This window comes from Orbicella franksi, chromosome 3 (assembly GCF_964199315.1).
Source record: "Orbicella franksi chromosome 3, jaOrbFran1.1, whole genome shotgun sequence".
In the NCBI taxonomy this organism is placed as follows: domain Eukaryota; kingdom Metazoa; phylum Cnidaria; class Anthozoa; order Scleractinia; family Merulinidae; genus Orbicella; species Orbicella franksi.
In genome coordinates, this window is record NC_138147.1 from 23,492,501 (window position 1) to 23,511,378 (window position 18,878).

The 18,878-nt window shown below is 39.6% G+C and overlaps 3 protein-coding genes across 3 annotated transcripts in view; 2 read left to right on the top strand and 1 right to left on the bottom strand.

The window, feature by feature from the left end:
• The first annotated feature begins 1,936 nt into the window (after positions 1 to 1,936).
• Positions 1,937 to 3,603, top strand: LOC145481706 (uncharacterized). Its single transcript, XM_081460231.1, has one exon. It carries the CDS (start codon positions 2,023 to 2,025, stop codon positions 3,601 to 3,603), a length of 1,581 nt encoding a protein of 526 aa, XP_081316357.1. The 5' UTR covers positions 1,937 to 2,022.
• A 246-nt stretch (positions 3,604 to 3,849) lies between these two features.
• On the bottom strand, positions 3,850 to 5,996 carry LOC145481705 (uncharacterized). Its single transcript, XM_081460230.1, has 2 exons — positions 5,876 to 5,996; positions 3,850 to 5,648 (listed from the first exon to the last, which is right to left on the bottom strand). Exon 2 carries the CDS (start codon positions 5,634 to 5,636, stop codon positions 3,864 to 3,866), a length of 1,773 nt encoding a protein of 590 aa, XP_081316356.1. The 5' UTR covers positions 5,637 to 5,648; positions 5,876 to 5,996; the 3' UTR covers positions 3,850 to 3,863.
• A 3,344-nt stretch (positions 5,997 to 9,340) lies between these two features.
• Positions 9,341 to 18,878, top strand: part of LOC145482664 (uncharacterized) — a 38,161-nt gene continuing 28,623 nt past the window's right edge. The window contains exons 1-4 of the mRNA XM_081461279.1: positions 9,341 to 9,430; positions 9,780 to 9,891; positions 10,249 to 10,287; positions 11,336 to 11,449. Coding sequence (XP_081317405.1) covers positions 9,862 to 9,891; positions 10,249 to 10,287; positions 11,336 to 11,449 — 183 coding nt within the window. The 5' untranslated portion in view covers positions 9,341 to 9,430; positions 9,780 to 9,861. The remainder of the gene's footprint in view (positions 9,431 to 9,779; positions 9,892 to 10,248; positions 10,288 to 11,335; positions 11,450 to 18,878) is intronic.

The window sequence follows — 18,878 nt, forward strand, 5'->3', positions numbered from 1 at the left end:
ACATTGAATATTGGATTATGTTTTCCTTGTTTGGTATGTTCTTGGTCCTTATAACAACAAAAACAATAACAACAACAACAACAGCAATGTTTATTTGTACTCCCTCTCTCTCTTACTTCTACTAATTGCACAAAATATCGATAATAACGTTAGAGTACTGGTTGCCTGGAATAACCATAGGGGCTAACGGAACCAGGAAGCCAGTTGAAATCATAACCGATAAATGAAAATAAATTGCAGGCCAGCAAGATAGCACAAATGCACACATAAACAGAAAGGAAAAGAAGAAAAACGCTATCACTTCACAATTAGGGAAGTCTGAAATAATTAAATTTATATATGATTATAAAATATTAATATAAGAGAAGCACAATTAATTAATTAATTAATAGCTATGACAACTAATAACACTTAGTATAATTTCCAGAGGTAAATATGAGAATTGGACATTCTGATTGGTCGAAGAGCTCATCATATGACGCTATATTTACCCTGCTACCAAGCTCGCCATCTTTGCCATCTCGGCAAGTAAACTTGGCAGACAGTTGCTGAATGAAGTTTTCATTTATTCGAAAGACATCACTCCATGTCCAGGATATTTGAAAGGATGGAGAATTTTCAAAATGACTGCTGTCGCCCTTGGACCAAAAATCTTTTCAAGAACTCGTATTTAACGCTTTTAAGAATCGTAAACGCAGTGGTTGCGTCGATCGCCAGCATACTTTTTTGAAATTCCTTGTATGACCTTGTATGTATACACGCGGGCAATCCTAGGGTGCCTCCTCGGGTTTTGGCCTCTGGGCCAAAACCCTGCGGGGGCAATAAGAACCTTCCCAACATCCTTTACACCTGAAAATTAAAATGTCAGATAACTTGTCAATTTGAAGTCTGGAAGGGTGCTACGCTTACACAAGTCGCGAAGCGACGAGGGCAATTTGCAAAACTTTGAAAATACAAGTGATTAATCCTTAATTGCCCGGGGGGCACTTGTGATTACTTGTTTATCACATAAAGGGCAAAATTCTGTACAAAGGAAAACTTTCAAGTTTTTGCATTGGTTTAAGAGCATGTCCACCAGAGGACCAGGCAGAGGTGATACATGCCATCTCACCGATTTCAGTGAAACTTCGCCAGATTGAAGGGCGTACCCAGTAACTCAAAAATCCAAAACGGTTTCACAATTGCAATTCTCCGGGGAGAGTTACACCACCCCCCTTCGTTTTTTTCATAAATTTCTTTAAATACTACACTAAGTAAGGGTAAAAGTATGGGGCTCTTAAACCTGAGCATTTCATTCAATTCAGTTGCGGCTGCACATGAGTGTAGATACGTCCTTCGTGAGTTATATACGGGAGTTTCACGTAATTTGATTGATGACCTGTCAATCAATGTAAGTTAATAATTACCCATGTAAAATGGCATAGCAAACTATGGTGATTTTGAGGCCAAATATCTCCGGTGGCCAAGTCGCTTCCAAAGAGATAGCTATATCACTGTTCAGTTCCACCTTTGGCTTATACGAATTATTAAAAAAAATTTTGGAACCTGCCACTTTTTGTTCGCAGATCGAGCTCAAACCCTGCACATCTTGCACGAGATTTTAGTTTAATGACTAACATCGTAAAAGTTCCTGTATAAACCGCACCCGCAGATAAGCCATAACTTCAAGATGGAAGCTCAAATATTAAAAAGTAACATAAATACAGTAAATTTTGAAGTTCCATTTAAGTTCTAACTGGTATGAAAACAAAGACAAACAAGTGCGGTTTCAGAACTCTGATACAGCGGTTGTTGCGAGCCTTCATATGCATTTAACAGTCTTTAGATAACAAAATTTCACTTGTTATACCTTCTCGTTTTCCTAACTTACTGTTCTTAAACTTGAGATGCTCTCTTGATAACATTGTCGCCTCGCTGTAACACTCCAAATTCGTACGCATTGCCTGATTTCATACCGTGGGAGCCTGGCACAAGTTATCGGTTTTGCCGGACGGAAGTGCTCTTCAGTTTGATGGCGTAGAGATGGCGACTTACACGAAAACTTGGCATTGGAATTGTGCCAGTTCTTTGTGTACGAATAATTACAGAACTAAAGGAATAACGTACTACACTTTGCCCAGCGATCCTGAGCTTCAAAAAGGATATAGGAAAGTTCTTATGAACGAAAATATTAACTGGAGAAAACATGTTATATGTAGCGCTCACTGGAGCTCGGGGAAACGAGAGAACAAGAATCAATTGCCAGACATAATTTGTACAAAAGAATATGCTGCTAATCTGGAAAAAGAGTACTCCCAAAAACCATCTAGGGAATTGAAAAGGAAGATTGACTGTACAAAAACGGTTCTTGCTTCGTCGAATGCCAATACCGTGAGGAGTACTCCGAGGAAAGCCCCTGCAAGTAGGACGCCGCTTCCTTCACGCCCTGTTAAGAAAAGGAAAATTTTATCAGAGAAACTGGAAGCTGAGAATTCCAGCTTAAAATGCCAGGTTGAGAGTTTAACTAAAGAACTCGAGCAGAAAAATAGTTGTATTGACAAATTGCAACAAGAGCTAAGAAAGCTTCAAACGGAAATGATAGCCTTACAAGACAAAATGAAGTTTGAGATAGATTCTTTCGAAAAGAAAATAAAAGAAATGAAATTCGACCTTAATAAGAGAAGATTCACCTATGACTGCTTGAAGAACAGGGAAAAGGAATTCTTTGACATGTGTGGACTCACTGTGAATGAATTTGACTGTCTTTTTGCATGTGTGATTCCTTTCTTACATCTGATTTTGTATCCTGACTGTGTTCAAACTTTGGAAAAATTAGATTCACATAATAAACTTCTTGACAACAGAACAGAACTCCTTGTCACACTGACTGTGGCAAGACATGCAGTGGATCTAGTCGTTATGGCCAAGTTAGTAGGTGGAAGTTCCTCAACTATTTCAAGAGTGTTTGTTGCTTGGATGGTTTTCCTTCGCTGTGTGCTAGACGAAGTTAATCTGAAGCCATTGCCTGGCTTTATAGAAGCTTTCCTCCCTAGAGTTTTTGTTGATGCAGGGTATGCTGACTGTGGAATTCTTGGGGACAACACAGAGACCTGGATTGCTCAATCGGAGAATTTTGAGTTGAATAACCTCACCTTCAGCCATTACAAAAATCACACAACTGGTAAAGTATCTGTGTGGATTTTTCCTCATGGTGCTTTATGCAAATGCTCTGATGCTTTTCCTGTGTCAATCTCAGATGAACAACTCACTGAACAACTTGGAGTTATAGACTACTGTCCTAAGGGAAAGGTGGTTATGACTGATAAGGGCTTTGCAATTAGTGATTTATGTCATGAAATGGGAGTACATCACAACAGGCCACCATTGAAGAACAATTGTCAGTATGATGAAAATGACATAAATCTAAATTTTGATATTGCAACCCTTCGCATTTATAATGAAAATGCAATTGGCAGAATTCGTGACTGGTCAATCTTGAACAAATGCTGGCCTTCAGGGAGAGTTGACCTTCTTGGAATTTGTTGGATTGCACTGGCACACATTGTTAACTTGACTAAGAAACCTGTTGGTCCCAAGGAAACACAAGACAGCAAAGTGCAGTAAAATGACATTTAAATACAACTCGATATCCTGCTAACAGGCATTGTTACAAGACATGCTATCTTCATAAACAGAAAACACTTTACAGTTTTAATATTTGATTTCTAAATTAACATTTTGTACAAGTACTATATTTGTAGCATAATGCAAATGAGCTGCAGATGGTCAGAGAACAAATAAGAGCTCATGTTTGTAACCCAACAATAATCTCTGTCAGCTTGCTTATGTCCTTCACAGCTATTTTTAAGACAAATTTGAGATTATTAATCTGAAGAGTTTATGTCGATTTTCATTACTTTTTTGGCTTCTTCTTTTACCCATGATCTCAATGGTTTTGTGCTTTGAAAGGTTGGCACCCTGCCAACATTCAGCTCACCCAGCTTTTTAAGGAGTTTGTTCTCTTCATGAGGCCATTCACAGATAATACTTTCAGTGATCATGTGATCAATGATGGTTTTTGTAACAGTGAGAAGCAAGTTGTTTTTCTGTATTAAAAATAGATTGAAGCTTTTTGTTTCAGGATGATAGGATTGCAAAAACACAATAGTTGCTCCAGTGATTGCCATCTGGTAATTTGTCTGGAGAAGATGGTTAGCTGTTATAGCGATGAGAGGTCCCTCACTCCCTGCCACCCTTGTTTTAACTTCCAATAAAAAACCCAGGCCAACACCATCTGGGCTTCCCCCATAGTTAATATCACTTGGGTGGGCAAAAAAACCACATGAAGTGACTGGCAGTTTTGTTGCTGTTGCAAAAGCTTCAACAGCTTCACCCTCAAACTGTCTACCTCTGGTAAAACTAGCAAATTTCTTTGGGTTAACTTTATTAGGATCTATTTTGTTTTTGACACATAATAAATAATGCAAGTGCTCTTTCTCTCCAGCAAGTCCAATCAGATTACCTATTATACTGCAGGTTACTTTTCCAATACGGAGATGAAACCATTCTTGGGTATTTTGTTTGACTTCATGGTAATTAAAGCCAAATGCATAAACTGGTTTCAAGGGAGGAACTGATATGGACAGAACTTTGGTATTTTTGTCCCCCTCACTAACAAGATTACCCTTAGCAGCCTCAACAATACCTTCTAATTGCTTAACATACAAATGTACTGTTTCATGTTCATACATAGTTTGATTCTTTGCCACTGAAGCACCAGGGGCATGTTGATCCTCAGCTGGGGCTAACATTCCTGTGACAAGCTGATCATCTTCAGTGTTTGGATCTTCAACAATGTTATCAGTCAATAGCAAAGGTGCATGCCAAACATCACAATCATTCGCAGAAAATCTTGGCTTTAGCACTTGCTCATCATGAAAGCAGTCCTTTGCATAGTTGTGATCTTGAAGGGCTTGTTTTAATCTGTAATTATAATTGTAATGCAGCTGCTCAAAAAGCCCAGATTTCACATCATATTTCTTTAGCTGGTCATAGATATGGCTCTCAATGTTAACCTTAGTTTCTTGAATCCCATTTCTGATTCTAGATACCATTCCATCGATATCACGTTTCGACCAATCATTTTTCTCCAATGACTCATCTGACAAGGCTTGGTCATTTGAAACATTCAACTTTCTTTTTGGGCGTGAACTGTCCAGTGTCTTTCTGGATGATCGCACATTTCGGAGTTGGGACAGAGGTACATGACACAGCTCAGTTTGCTTTGTTACACCCTTTCTGTACCACTTTTGAATTTTCTGAGTGCAAGTAAGAGCAAGAAATTTAACTCCATGGCTGGTGTAATGTTGCAGATATATCAGTAAGCAAACAACATGACAGCATAACCCTGAAAGTCCCACTGCACATTCACAGTGGCCCTTAATAGGTGTACCATCCTGGAACAGAACAACTGCAGGTCTTGTTACTCCATTGTTTGTAGGTGTAAAACTTTTAAATATATGTGCTTTTACGAAAATAGAACTTCCTTCTTTGCAGACTTTAACGGTTTTAACTTTCCTGCTGTTGAACATGCGGAGAGCTTTCCGGTACTGACCTAGGCTACCTTGGCGCTTGAGAGCTTGATAATTTTTGATCATGGCACCTGTAACCTAAAACAAAAATTCTACCCATTATACATTGAACAGCTATACTTAAAATAAACTTCATTGAGTCCCAGCTCGCAAATTACCAGTCTAAATAGAACTTACAACAGTTTATTTTCAATGGGAATTCTTGGTTAGAAAAAAAAAATCAAAATAAGAAACAGGTAAGACTCATTTGTTCACGCAAACATTAAAAGTGAAAAAAAAAACAAAACAAAACAAAAATGAATTACCTTTGGATAATGACTTGAATCTGATGTCCAGGTTGCTTCTGGTGGCGGAATGTTGCGTACTAAGAGCCGTGATTTGAACTTGAAGGATTTCTTTCTCCTTAATATAATCTTATCCAAGATCAGTGGGGTTTTTTTTAGGTTAACGATTCTCTTGACCAAGAGTTCCTTCGATCCAGACACACTTTTCCCAAGTTTAAGTAAGCACTTCTGAAGGCATTCTACGCTCCACTTCGATGGATCCTCGGAAATAACCTTCGTTTTAACTTCTCCAAGGGAAATTTCGGGCTGGCTTTCCTTTTTCGCGGTCTTTTTACTTGATTTGCTTTCCATGTTGTCGAGAAAAGGCAAGTCATAAGGTCACGAAAGAAAAGCCAAAAGGCCACTTCCGTCCGGATAAAATTAAATTAGTGCCAGTCTCTCTCGGTTTGAAATTGGGCAATATTGAAACGATATGGATTAGTGCTTAGTAGCCAAGCTATTGAAATGTGGAGAGGAGTCTGGACATCACAACGCGTTTAGATGAGTCGCTGCAATACTTGGATGCTCTGTGAACTCTCATGAAGATAACTTGATAGTGACTGTGTAAATTTTCGCTCAACTTATATGAGTAGCAGTTGACGAACGATGTGGATAAAAACTGAACATGTGAAACGTGACATCAGAGGGGTTACAACAAAACACTGACCTCCGGTCAACTGACCCTCTACTTACCCCCTTTACCGAACCCATCTAAAATTCACTGGAAATAACAACGAAAGAAAAATATACACGGAGGTCAACTTACCTAAGGAATACCGCACAGAGTGTTATTACGCATACATAATGCGTATTAGCCGAGCAATAACTGAATTTCACATGCGTTATATCGTTTGCACGTTCACTTAGCGACTTGAGAACAACCCAGCATAACACACACTCAAAAAAGTGTTAGCATTTTCCCAAACATTTGCAGTTCTGACGAGCAAAAAGAATTGATTGAAAGGGAGAAATAGGTTACTATTCTAACTGTAAACATTGTCACTGATGCGCCGAGGTTTCTTGCTTTGTTTACTTGCTGGCGCAAAGATAATTATTTGGCGTCACGAAACATCACAGTTCATGTTTCACTGAGGTTTCTGAATAATAAGTTCAAGTACAATTTCATGACCCTGAACTTGGAACAAAGAAATTAACCTGACATTCCCTGAAAAGAATTTAGAAAACTATTACTGCAATAAGCCGAGACAGAAAATTACGGACATTATATTTGTAGTTACTGTCCATTTTCAGCTAAATAAAACATTTTCTCGCCTTGTTTATTTCAAAGTACATTTCCTTCTTTTTAATAGCATTTCTTAACGACTATTATTAAATATATTTTCGTGAAATTGTTCTTGAACTTGTTGTGTAAAAACTTCAGCGAAACATGAACTGTGACGTTTCGTGCTCTAAATAATCATGTCTACACTAAAAAGTAAACAAATTTGTCAGGGTTTGTAGGTGGGACCTTCGCACAACAAATTCCTTTTCTTCGTGACCTTTACGTTGTGAAAATGATGTCTAATCTTTCTGTTCTTTTGCCTCGCACTGTGACTCTCACTGCGATATTTCATCTCGAGGAAACGAGCTTCTTCCTCTGAGCTCTTGGTCTAGAGATATAAGTGCTCAGCTTCGACAAATCTCTGTATCCCAAACAAGAGTCTTCTAAGAAAGAACTAATTCTTGCACGCGTAGGGTTGTTTGATGAAGGCGGCCGTGACTTCCTCGATCAGGTTTCCTCAAGCATCAAGCTCCATCAAACGTCGGCTGAAAACGGCAAAGCAATATCTTAAGTCAGATTGTTAAGATCCATAATTCCCAAGAGGAGCCCTGTGCCGACCACTGTAGTGTGTATGCCCTCAACAGTAGACAGACAGAGATCATCGCGGGACATGCCAGCACCAACACAACATCTGCTGTGATCGCTGTGATGACTTGAGGAATGTAGTCATCGATATCCAGTTAGCCTTTTCCTCCTCTGATGTTCATTTGAGGTAAAATGTGAATAGCCTATTTCCGTATTTTTTGCATGAACAGTTCAAATTCTAGTGGCTCCGGTTTCAGAAAAAAAATAGCAACGTGGTTTCTTCTTTTCTTTCAATGTTGCAGTGATACAGACAGACGAAAAGAGCTAAATTATGATGTCGAGAGCGCTCTAAGCTGGAACAGTAGAAGGCGCACATTGTGCGAGCTGTCCACGAAGATCAATCATCTACCAGCCAATCAAGCTCTCCTAATCATGGACTGGCCAATGAAGTTCCTTCCCATGAGTTTCAGAGAGACCCAAAGAGACTGGTTTGGGAAAAAAGGGAAATCCTGGCATGTGACGGTAGCAATCACGAAAGATGAAACTGGCGGTGAAAATTTCTCGAATAAATGCCGGGTGAGGTAGCGTGCTCCATTTTGTCTTGTTTGCTTCTAATAAAATCTTTGGGAGATAAGCTAATCGGATCAAATGCCCAGGCCTGAAAATCGCTCCGGTAATAGCTACACGATCGTGACAGTGCAACCGAGTCATGTTTGGTGGAGATGTTGAGTTACTCTTTTGCAATTATTTGCAGACAAGGACTTTTATTCACCTCTTTGATGACTGTAACCCGGCAGAATTGGTTTGCTGTAGCATCTGTCCTAGAGCACACATTAGCAACTCTGAAGAGACTAAAGCCCCACCTTGCAGAAGCCTTTCTGAAGTCGGATAACGTTGGGTGTTATCACACCGCTTTTCTGTTGCTCTCCTTACCAAGCGTTGGGAAGTGCAGCGGAGTTAGAGTTGCACGCTATGACTTTAGTGAGCCACAGGCGGGAAAAGATGTATGTGACCGTCGGATGGCCTCAATAAAGAGACTAGGCGATTTGTGAACGAGGGAAACGATGTGGTAACGGCAGCTTCTATGAAGGCAGCGATCGCGTCTCAAGGCGGCGTGAAGGGTTGCTATGCGTCGGTCTGCAAGGTACAAACTACTTTGTAGACGATGCAAAAACACACTATGACAGGCGCACAGTCCCTGAACAACTTTTCCTACGAGGGAGGAGGACTGAGGGCATGGCGGGAATATAACATTGGACCTGGAAAATTCTTCACCCCAGCTACGCTGGCACGGTTGGGTACTCCACAGGGAGCAAAAGATCTTAACATTGTAGTGCCATTTGGAAGACCAAACGAGGAAGTGGAAGACAGCGGTGAGACCTGTAGCACCATCTCCTGTTGAACCCAGCCCCTCTCGGCCAGATCCCACCACCCAGTTTGAAGAGGAAGAAGATGAAGACAGGGTCCCATTTGCTTGCCCCGCGGAAGGATGCATCAAATTGTACCGGTCATTTGCTGCTTTGCAGAGGCATCTCGGTGTGGGGAAGCACCTTATACGACTTGAACGTGAGACCTTATATGACCAGGTCAAACGCAAATGGGCAGAAACCTGCCAGTCCTTGGCTGGTGGATATCTTTAGTCTGTGCCTACATCCTCGGCTGCAGGCGCTGCCGACCAACCTGACTATCAAAACGTGCCTTCTGCAGAGGAAGGATGGACCCTCAAAAAGGTCAGAAATGCCGTAAACATCTCCGAAAATGTGAGAAACTATTAACGGGAGGTGTTCCTGCTGGGGGAAGAGACAGGCCACAAGGCTAACCCGGGAGATGTAGCAACGCGCATGAAGGGGTTGACTTGGGTTACCTGTTAGGTATTCATGAAATCAATGCATTAATTTTTACCAGGAGATAATACTTTTAACCTTCAGCAGTTCCAAGTAGTTTTTCTGTTTGTTTATGTTTAGACAAATGGGTTTCTTTGTAATGTGTAAATGATTATCTCAAGTTTGTCTTTGAGTAACACAGCTTGTAATATATAGATTTAGAAGCTGTAATAGTTATTGTCAGTTTTCTTTATAGGGCAAGGCTATGAGAGATAGACAAAAGACAGTTCACGGTTTGTCCTTTCGGGCTCTCTGGCACTTAGTCCTATCCACGGACTATGCCCCTTATTGAGACTGGAATGGAAATGGTAGGTTTGAAGTTTCATTTGCTGCTGAATCACTAAATTACCATCTTACAAGTACATGTACATGCAGTGCATTTGCATAAAAATGCTTTTTTTTATCATTACTTGAAAATGTCTTAAGTAGCTTGCAAGTATGCTTAGACAGCAGCTGCCAATTTGTGAGCTAGAGTTGGTTATTTATTTATTTTTTTTTTTTATGTATTTGTTTTCTACTTATTCTGTATATTAAGATCACTTAGCAAAAGTATTTTTATTGGCTAGTCAGAATGCATTTTAAAATTTTGTTACTTTGTCAGTTTAGAGGTAATTTTTTATACATTTCATATCTGAGATTGCGTCCATTTCTTTTTCTACTGACAGAAAGAACATGATAAATTGTGTGATTTAATAGTAGCACTGGTAAGTTATGTTTACTCAAGATGGGTGATATCATTATTAAGTACATTGAATTTTCACAATAATTTGCAACTTACATGTACATGTAACACTGTGTTTTCATAGCAGTACTGGTGTGCATTGTACAGTTGTATTGGTTTTGTTCAAAATTGACTGTGCGTACCTCTATAACCACAGGTTTTAAGTAGCAGCCAAACCATTGTGCAGTTGAACCCCGCTATTTTGAGTTCTCAGGGGAAACAAATAATACATACTCATTAGAAATACTGTGTTTTGTCAGTGGTCATCTGGGAGACACTGACAAATCATTCTATTTTGCGATAACTGAGTTCAGTTATTGTTTTATCATTCGATTACCAAGTTTGTTTTTAAAATATTTAAATCACTCTCTGAAAGCTCAGAGTTGGGCGCAGTGGCCTCATGGTTAGGGCATTTCTCTCTGGATTGAGCAGTCTGGGTTCAATCCCTGGCTGGGGATATTGTGTTGTGTTCTCCTAGTCGCTTTATGCTGCAGAAACTGGGATGAGCTCTGGCCTGATGGGCCACTTGGTTCATATGCAGACTTTACTGAAAGTTCAGGGAAGCAATCTGCTATTTGTCACCTGAGAGTGTGGTTACAATTATTCATGAGCAGACCATTATTTGTACGCAGTAATTTGCCTGTCACATGGGTTCTGGGCCAATGAAAAGGAAGAGAAAAACTACATTGTATGATAAATGTAATTGTTCATGTAATGATTTTAGCTAATAAGGATATTTACATATATATACACTATGTGATTAAAAGCATAGCATGACCTAATTTGAATTAATCATAAATGGCTGTTTAAAAGCTCATTTATGTTGTAATATATGTCTTTGCTTTAAAAGTTTGAAAACATTTTTAATTGTTTTGGACTACAACCACAGTAATATGAGGTAAACAAGTCCTGAAAAAACCTGATTTACAATTTTTTTGTTTCTGGAAAACAAATTTGTGGCACAGTACACAAAAGTAAGAACCAAAACATTATGCCAATAACTTAATATTTTTGTTGTGGTCACCTTACAGTCAAATCGTATTGAAGACCAAAGAGCTGAATTGCCTGTTCTGTTGAGGCCAGATTCTCGGTATATACCGTCATTGGTTATTGAAAAGATAGACGTCAATCACGAAGCTGAAGAGGTTAGTTTGTTATTTAACATAACCCTTGTACGTGCAGGTGTTTTAACAGGGTCATTCTGTAGTAAAGCTGCATACCATTAGAACTACATTTTCCTCTGCAATTATAGTGGTTCACATCTCAGTTAGCATCCCAGTAAATGGGTCACACCTTAATAGCTCATCTGTTCAGTGCCCTCAGGACTAACATTGTATGGTTCCGGATAATAACCATACCCACCCCAAGGGGGCGGTTGGAAATTCCAAGGGGGATGAGGTCTAAAAAACCCAAAGTTGTAAAGAAAAGAACTCATAACGAGCCAGATGTTCTTAGCAACCAAAAAACAGACCTGGGATCCCGTGGAGATGTAGAACTTTTAGTCCTACATCTCCACGGGATATCCAGTGGCTTACAACATTCCAGTGTAATCATATCCCTGTCAGTGATCGTTTATGTTCCACAAAGCGCGTCAAGTTTTGCACGAATGTGTCATAATCCTTAAGTGTGAAATTATATTTACTGTAAGACAATTCCATCATGTCAGAAAGATACAAAACATTTTAATAGTCGGCGATTCGGGAAATCGCGCGACTGACGTGAAGCATTTGGATTAAAAGAAAAAATAACGTTGAAACAATGTGTTTTCTAGGTTGGGGCGCAAACGCCAGTTTAAAACTTAGACTTTTTGATACATTTCTTACTCTTGTAAAGCTACGGAGCACGTATAGATGAAACGTTTTCCCTAATCTCAGTTATCACTGTTATTCAGTAAGCGAAGTGACTATGCCCAGCAGCCCAGAAATGCCCGAGAGTCAGAAATGTTCTCAGATTTTCCGCAGAATGCCTAATTGAAACCTGTTTAGGGTATTCTCTGTCTACATGTTTGTTGCTTAGCGATTCCAAAAATAATCTGAATTTTCTAGTATTCGAATTCGAAGATCATGTGCACCGACACTTTGAAAATCAGTTAATGTTGTGGGCAGTCAGGAAATTATCTCAAAAATTATGTCAAAGCTCTCAAGAGCAATCATCTCGAGTACATGATGTAATTCTTTACGAGAAATGCCGAGCGATTCTGGAGACAGCACGACGGTAAAATCACTATGACAATTTTGTTACATATTCCGAAGCGCTCAGCAACTGTATTGCATGGACTTCAGCCTGAATGAACCAGAAAGGATATGTAACATGTTCCTATAATGTCACGCATGACGGAAAAAATAACTATGACGATTTTGTTACATATCCCGAAGCACTCAGCAACGGTATTGCATGGACTTCAGCCTGGATGAACCAGAAAGGATATGTAACATGTTCCTATAATGTCACGCACAACGGAAAAATAACTGTGGCGATTTTGTTACATGTCCCGAAGCACTCAGCAACTGTATTGCATGGACTTCAGCCTGGATGAACCAGAAAGGATATGTAACATGTTCCTCTAATGTCACGCACGACGGAAAAATAACTATGGCTTTTTTGTTACATATCCCGAAGCGCTCAACAACTGTATTGCATGGACTTCAGCCTGGATGAACCAGAAAGGATATGTAACATGTTCCTATAATGTCATGCACGACAGAAAAATCACTATGACGATTTTGTTACATATCCCGAAGTACTCAGCAACGGTATTGCATGGACTTCAGCCTGGGTGAACCAGAAGAGGGTATGTAACATTTTCCTATAATGTCACGCACGACGGAAAAATAACTATGACGATTTTGTTACATATCCCGAAGCGCTCAGCAACTGTATTGCATGGACTTCAGCCTGGGTGAACCAGAAAAGGATAAGTAACAGATTCCTATAATGTCACATACGACGGAAAAATCAATATCGTGATTTTGTTACATATCCCGAAGCACTCAGCAACTGTATTGCATGGACTTCAGCCTGGGTGAACCAGAAAAGGATATGTAACATGTTCCTATAATGTCACGCATGACGGAAAATAACTATGACGATTTTGTTACATATCCCGAAGCGCTCAGCAACTGTATTGCATGGACTTCAGCCTGGGTGAACCAGAAAAGGATATGTAACATGTTCCTATAATGTCACGCACGACAGAAAAATAACTATGACGATTTTGTTACATATCCCGAAGCGCTCAGCAACTGTATTGCATGGACTTCAGCCTGGGTGAACCAGAAAAGGATATGTAACATGTTCCTATAATGTCACGCACGACGGAAAAAATAACTGTGACGATTTTGTTACATATCCCGAAGCGCTCAGCAACTGTATTGCATGGACTTCAGCCTGGGTGAAGCAGAAAAGGATATGTAACATGTTCCTATAATGTCACACACGACGGAAAAATAACTATGACGATTTTGTTACATATCCCGAAGCGCTCAGCAACTGTATTGCATGGACTTCAGCCTGGGTGAACCAGAAAAGGATAAGTAACAGATTCCTATAATGTCACATACGACGGAAAAATCAATATCGCAATTTTGTTAAATATCCCGAAGCACTCAGCAACTGTATTGCATGGACTTCAGCCTGGGTGAACCAGAAAAGGATATGTAACATGTTCCTATAATGTCATGCACGACGGAAAATAACTATGACGATTTTGTTATATATCCCGAAGCGCTCAGCAACTGTATTGCATGGACTTCAGCCTGGGTGAACCAGAAAAGGATATGTAACATGTTCCTATAATGTCACACACGACAGAAAAAATAACTATGACGATTTTGTTACATATCCCGAAGCGCTTAACAACTGTATTGCATGGACTTCAGCCTGGGTGAACCAGAAAAGGATATGTAACATGTTCCTATAATGTCACGTATGACGGAAAAATCAATATCACGATTTTGTTACATATCCCGAAGTGCTCAGCAACTGTATTGCATGGACTTCAGCCTGGGTGAACCAGAAAAGGATATGTAACATGTTCCTATAATGTCACGCACAACGGAAAAATAACTATGACAATTTTTTTACATATCCCGAAGTACTCAGTAACTGTATTGCATGGACTTCAGCTTGGATGAACCAGAAAAGGATATGTAACATGTTCGTATGATATGAACGAGCGAGGGAAAAATGACGATTTTGTTGCTGTTTTTGTTTCCTATAGTGTCACGCATTACTGAAAAATATGTGGTTTTTGTAAAATATCCTGTAGCACTCGGTAACGTAGAAATACTGCGAAGACGTTTGCGTGGGAAAACCAGAGCGGATTTATAATATGTGGCTACATGGTGATTTTACTATATATCTGGATTCGTCTTTCAGAAAAACTGGTGTACCATGGACTTCAGTCTAGGGTCTAACCCACGTATGAAAATAGTGATTTAACATTTTAGTAGCTATCTAGTCCCCATACAATCTAAAAGCATGACAATGGGTGTAAGTTATGATATAAATAAAATATTAATCGGAAGACTTAACTTGGTGCGTTTGACTTGTTGAGTTTTGAAGCTGTTGTCTTGATTCGATGCTCTGGGAGGTTGGTCACGGGCAGCGCAAGCTGAAAACACTTTCTGGTTCTCTCCGTCGTTCTTGGGTGAATGAATTCATGTATAAATCAATCGTGGCTGGCGGTTTCGTTTGGTTTTCAACAGCTGTTTTATGGTTTAAGCAAAAACCAATCCACATGTATAGTCAGGGCAGCTCCTTTGTTTCTCTTCCCGTGAAAAGAAAACCCACGCGCCTTCTTTAACTCCTCAAGGCAAATTCGATTGGAAACTGGCTCAATTTCGCACAAATGCGTCAGAGAGACACCATATCTTCTAACTCAGAAGCACATCTCGTTTTGTATCCGTTTTCAACGACCGATGACGGGTTCATTCGAAGTCGAAGTCTTTTTTTTCATATCTGACCGCGCAATATTCCCGCGTTATGAAAATTTATTATAAAATATCAATTATGTGGCCAGATCATATCTGAAAATAACCAGGTTGCTTTTGTACACAATTACTCTCACTGAAAGCAATTATCGCTAACCACAATAGAACCGCCTGGGTCTTGCGATGACAGCAACCTAAGAGATAAATGACATCACCCCATAGCAACCGGACCTGGCGAATTTTTCAGCTTCCGGTTAGCTCTGGCTCGTGATGACTAAAACTGGAATTTCCAGAGGGATGGGGGGTTCAAACCAAAAATCTTTCTGAGGGGGAAGGGGAGGTGTGGATATTTCCTAGTAAGTAACACATTTGCAGCTTTTTCCCAACATTGTTCTCAGGTTATCCCATCAATTCACTGATGCAGAGATGATTTACAGGCATTTGCACCAGCAACCTCCCCATCATGTCACATTTTAGCACTTCTAACAATGTTATGTACCTTTCATCTTTATTGTTGAAGGCATTGTGCCATAATTGTTAATGTGCTGAACTCTGGATTACATGGTCCAGGTTCAAGCCCTGGTGAGGGTCACTGAAATGTGTTCAAGACACTTAACTCTTACAGGGGTGTGGACAAAACCTGGGCCTAGGCCCATGGGCTAGCCCATGGGCCAGCCTATGGGCTACCCTGTGGGCTACCCTATGGGCTACCCCCGTAAATTTTTATTTTTTTTTAATTTTTATTTTTTTAAAATTTTTTTTCAGACTGTTGTTATTATTATTAATTATTAATTAATAAATTATAATAAATAATTCAAGGTTATCGATATTAAGTCGAAACATCTTCGGATTTTCCTCGGCAATCTTCGGCAAACTTCGGAAGTCTTCGGAAAAGTTTGGAAAAGTTCGGAAAATGCTTGGACAACATTTTGAAAATCTTCGGAAATCTTCGGAAAACAGTCGGAGATGTACGGAAAATCGTCAAAAACTTTGTTATTGGCTTGGAGATATGAAATGTATCTTGCACACTCGAAGATAATTTCATATTTCTGCACAACCATGTAATATCCTCTATAGTCCTCTATATATTATCATTAATTACTGCATAAGGAAAGCTTGAACCAACAGCAGGGTTTTTTTTCCGGGGTCCCAACTTATCAATGAACTATCGAGTGTTTGCCTTGGTAGCCTCAACGAACCTCGTATTTATTGTAGAGAAGTTGATTTAAGTCCTTTGTAGTGGAAGTACAGCTGTAAGATGTTAAAGATAGTACATTAGTACTGTGTTTATACTGGCTTAAATAGCCGATCTGTCATCGATCACGATAACCATCAAATTGAATTGCGGCCAAAGAAAAAGAAAAGCTGTTGTAGTCCTCATGTTTTATTTTATTGTTTTTGAGCTGCAAACTCAGGTCTCAAGATTTCAGCGGCTCTTGCTTTTGCAACACCTCAAGAAGTCGAGCCCAATTTCTCTTTAAAATACAATGCGCGCTGGACATGCAAAAACATGGCAAGTTAAACCAAGAAACCAATTCTGGTTTAAATCCCTTTAACCAAGAAATTTCGTTGATTACATTGTCCTAGTGGTTGGTCCGGATTTGGCAAAGAAGGAGACCAGATTGATAGTTAGGTAAAAAACGTGGAAACAATGAAAACGTGATCGAATGAGACTGACGCAATCTGGTCACCACGGGATGTGAAATACTATGCGACCGCAAGCGGGTATATCTGTCATCTCAACCTTGGTTACTGACCTTAACCATGCCTGAGGGTTAAATAGTACTAAATAATTTGTTAACTTTCTATTTTCTCGGGCGGCGTTTTCCGTGGAATTAGTTGGCGTTCACACGCACAAAATATTTACCTATGTAAGTTAACTCCAATACCTCGATAAAATGCTCAAGCGTAAACACAGCATAAGTCTCTTAATGAATGAGCAACTGACAGGCAGTGTTCTGCTTTTTTTCAAAATTTCCTAAGGAAACAAGACAGTTTCAGTTGACACCATGTTATTCCGATTGCTTATGTAACATAATAGCACACAACGTGACTAACACAAAGCTTCGCTTCGGATAGACTTTACTTGCAAAGTTTTTTATAATTTTGGAAAATGGATTCTTCATCCGAAGACAAATCGCCTCTTTCGTACGCTAGTATTGTCAGGGGATGCCCTTCTCCAAGTGAGAAATGGTCCGAGTACCAAAAAGAAGGGGATGCAGAGGCCACAGCAATTGCTTTACTCCAGTCTTGCCAGGTACATAAGTTTGTTACCATTTGATTTTATTTGTTACTACAAAAGTCTTCCACGAAAAATTATCTAGTGACCCACTTCGTCAACACTTTTTTCTACTTTCAGTCTGGTGGAACGAGTGATCAGAGTGACTCTGGCGAGAGCTTGAAGTTGACGAAGCCTACACCAGGATTTGGAAACTGTCCACGTGGAAAGGTCAGTTCTATTAGCCATTTCTCAGAAAATGTTTTGTTTGTTATCGCGCAACTTATCCCTTTATTTTTGAATAGCAAAATCAAACTTCCGAATGATTCTTTCCTTTATGGGTTCGTGAAATCATTTGTTTTAGAAAACCATCGTGTCCGCTCATGCCGGCCGGCCCAGCGTGTCCAATCTGTTTCGATATCCCGCGATATGCATCAGTTATAATCGATTATATCAATTTTTAGTTTATTTCTTTATTTAATAATGGTTTCGGATACATTAGCGCGCTGCGATTAAGTAGAATTTTTCCGTCCGTTAGTAAAGAGATCAAATACTCAATTAGAACTTCAATTGCTTCTTTACATCTAAATATGTCAAAAATGCAAGAAACGTGATTTAATTGTGTCATCAAAACCATTCCAGTGTTTCCTGGAAAAAACTTTAGTCGAACAAATCATTTCTGAATTTACACGCGCCTTTTCTTCGCAGAAACCTAATTCCGCAAAAATGGGAGCGGCAAATTTCACGAAAAAATCTCTCTCAAAAAAAAATAATCAAAACAAACAGACAAACAAATCAGGATTAAACCCAGTTGACATGTTACGTTTACGACATTGCTGTATGATTCGGCGATAGAGAAGGTTAACTTATAGCAATTAAATGGTGTTGGTGAGTTTTATGGTGCCGGTAGTCGGCAATACTGCCGATACGCCAAAGCCCGTGGGGTTACTACCCTTTAAAAGGAGTTTTGGGAGGGTTCCCACGGAACGAAAAAAAAAACTTGACCCCGACTGAGCTACGAGGCCAGTACGGGAGCAGGTCGGGGTAATTTAGATAGTGAAGCTTAACTTGTAAACTGCCTTTATGGTTATAAGTGTTTTGTTTTGTTTTATTTTGCTTCGCTTATTTGTAAGCGCTGCTCTTTCTCTTTCTCTGCACGTTGTTGATTTTTTTTTCGCATATTCCCTGTTTTGTCGGTGAGCTACTGGGGCCCGCTCCTTTTTTACGAAATTCCTGCATCCCGCGTTTTTAAATGGCTTTTTCCAAATCTCGTTTCTTAGAATTTTGAACTTACGTGTGCAGAAAAAGTAGTAAATTTCATACCTCGGTAAGATGCAAGAGTACAATTGAAATTTGCAGGAACAGTTTTTACCGCGTCTTACATTGTATCTTCTGAAATAGACTCCACGTGCTCGCCCGGTTGAT

What these genes read in the sequence shown, in the direction of transcription:
- LOC145481705 (XM_081460230.1), bottom strand. Translation starts at nt 5,636, where the DNA reads ATGATCAAAAATTATCAAGCTCTCAAGCGCCAAGGTAGCCTAGGTCAG.
- LOC145481706 (XM_081460231.1), top strand. Translation starts at nt 2,023, where the DNA reads ATGGCGACTTACACGAAAACTTGGCATTGGAATTGTGCCAGTTCTTTG.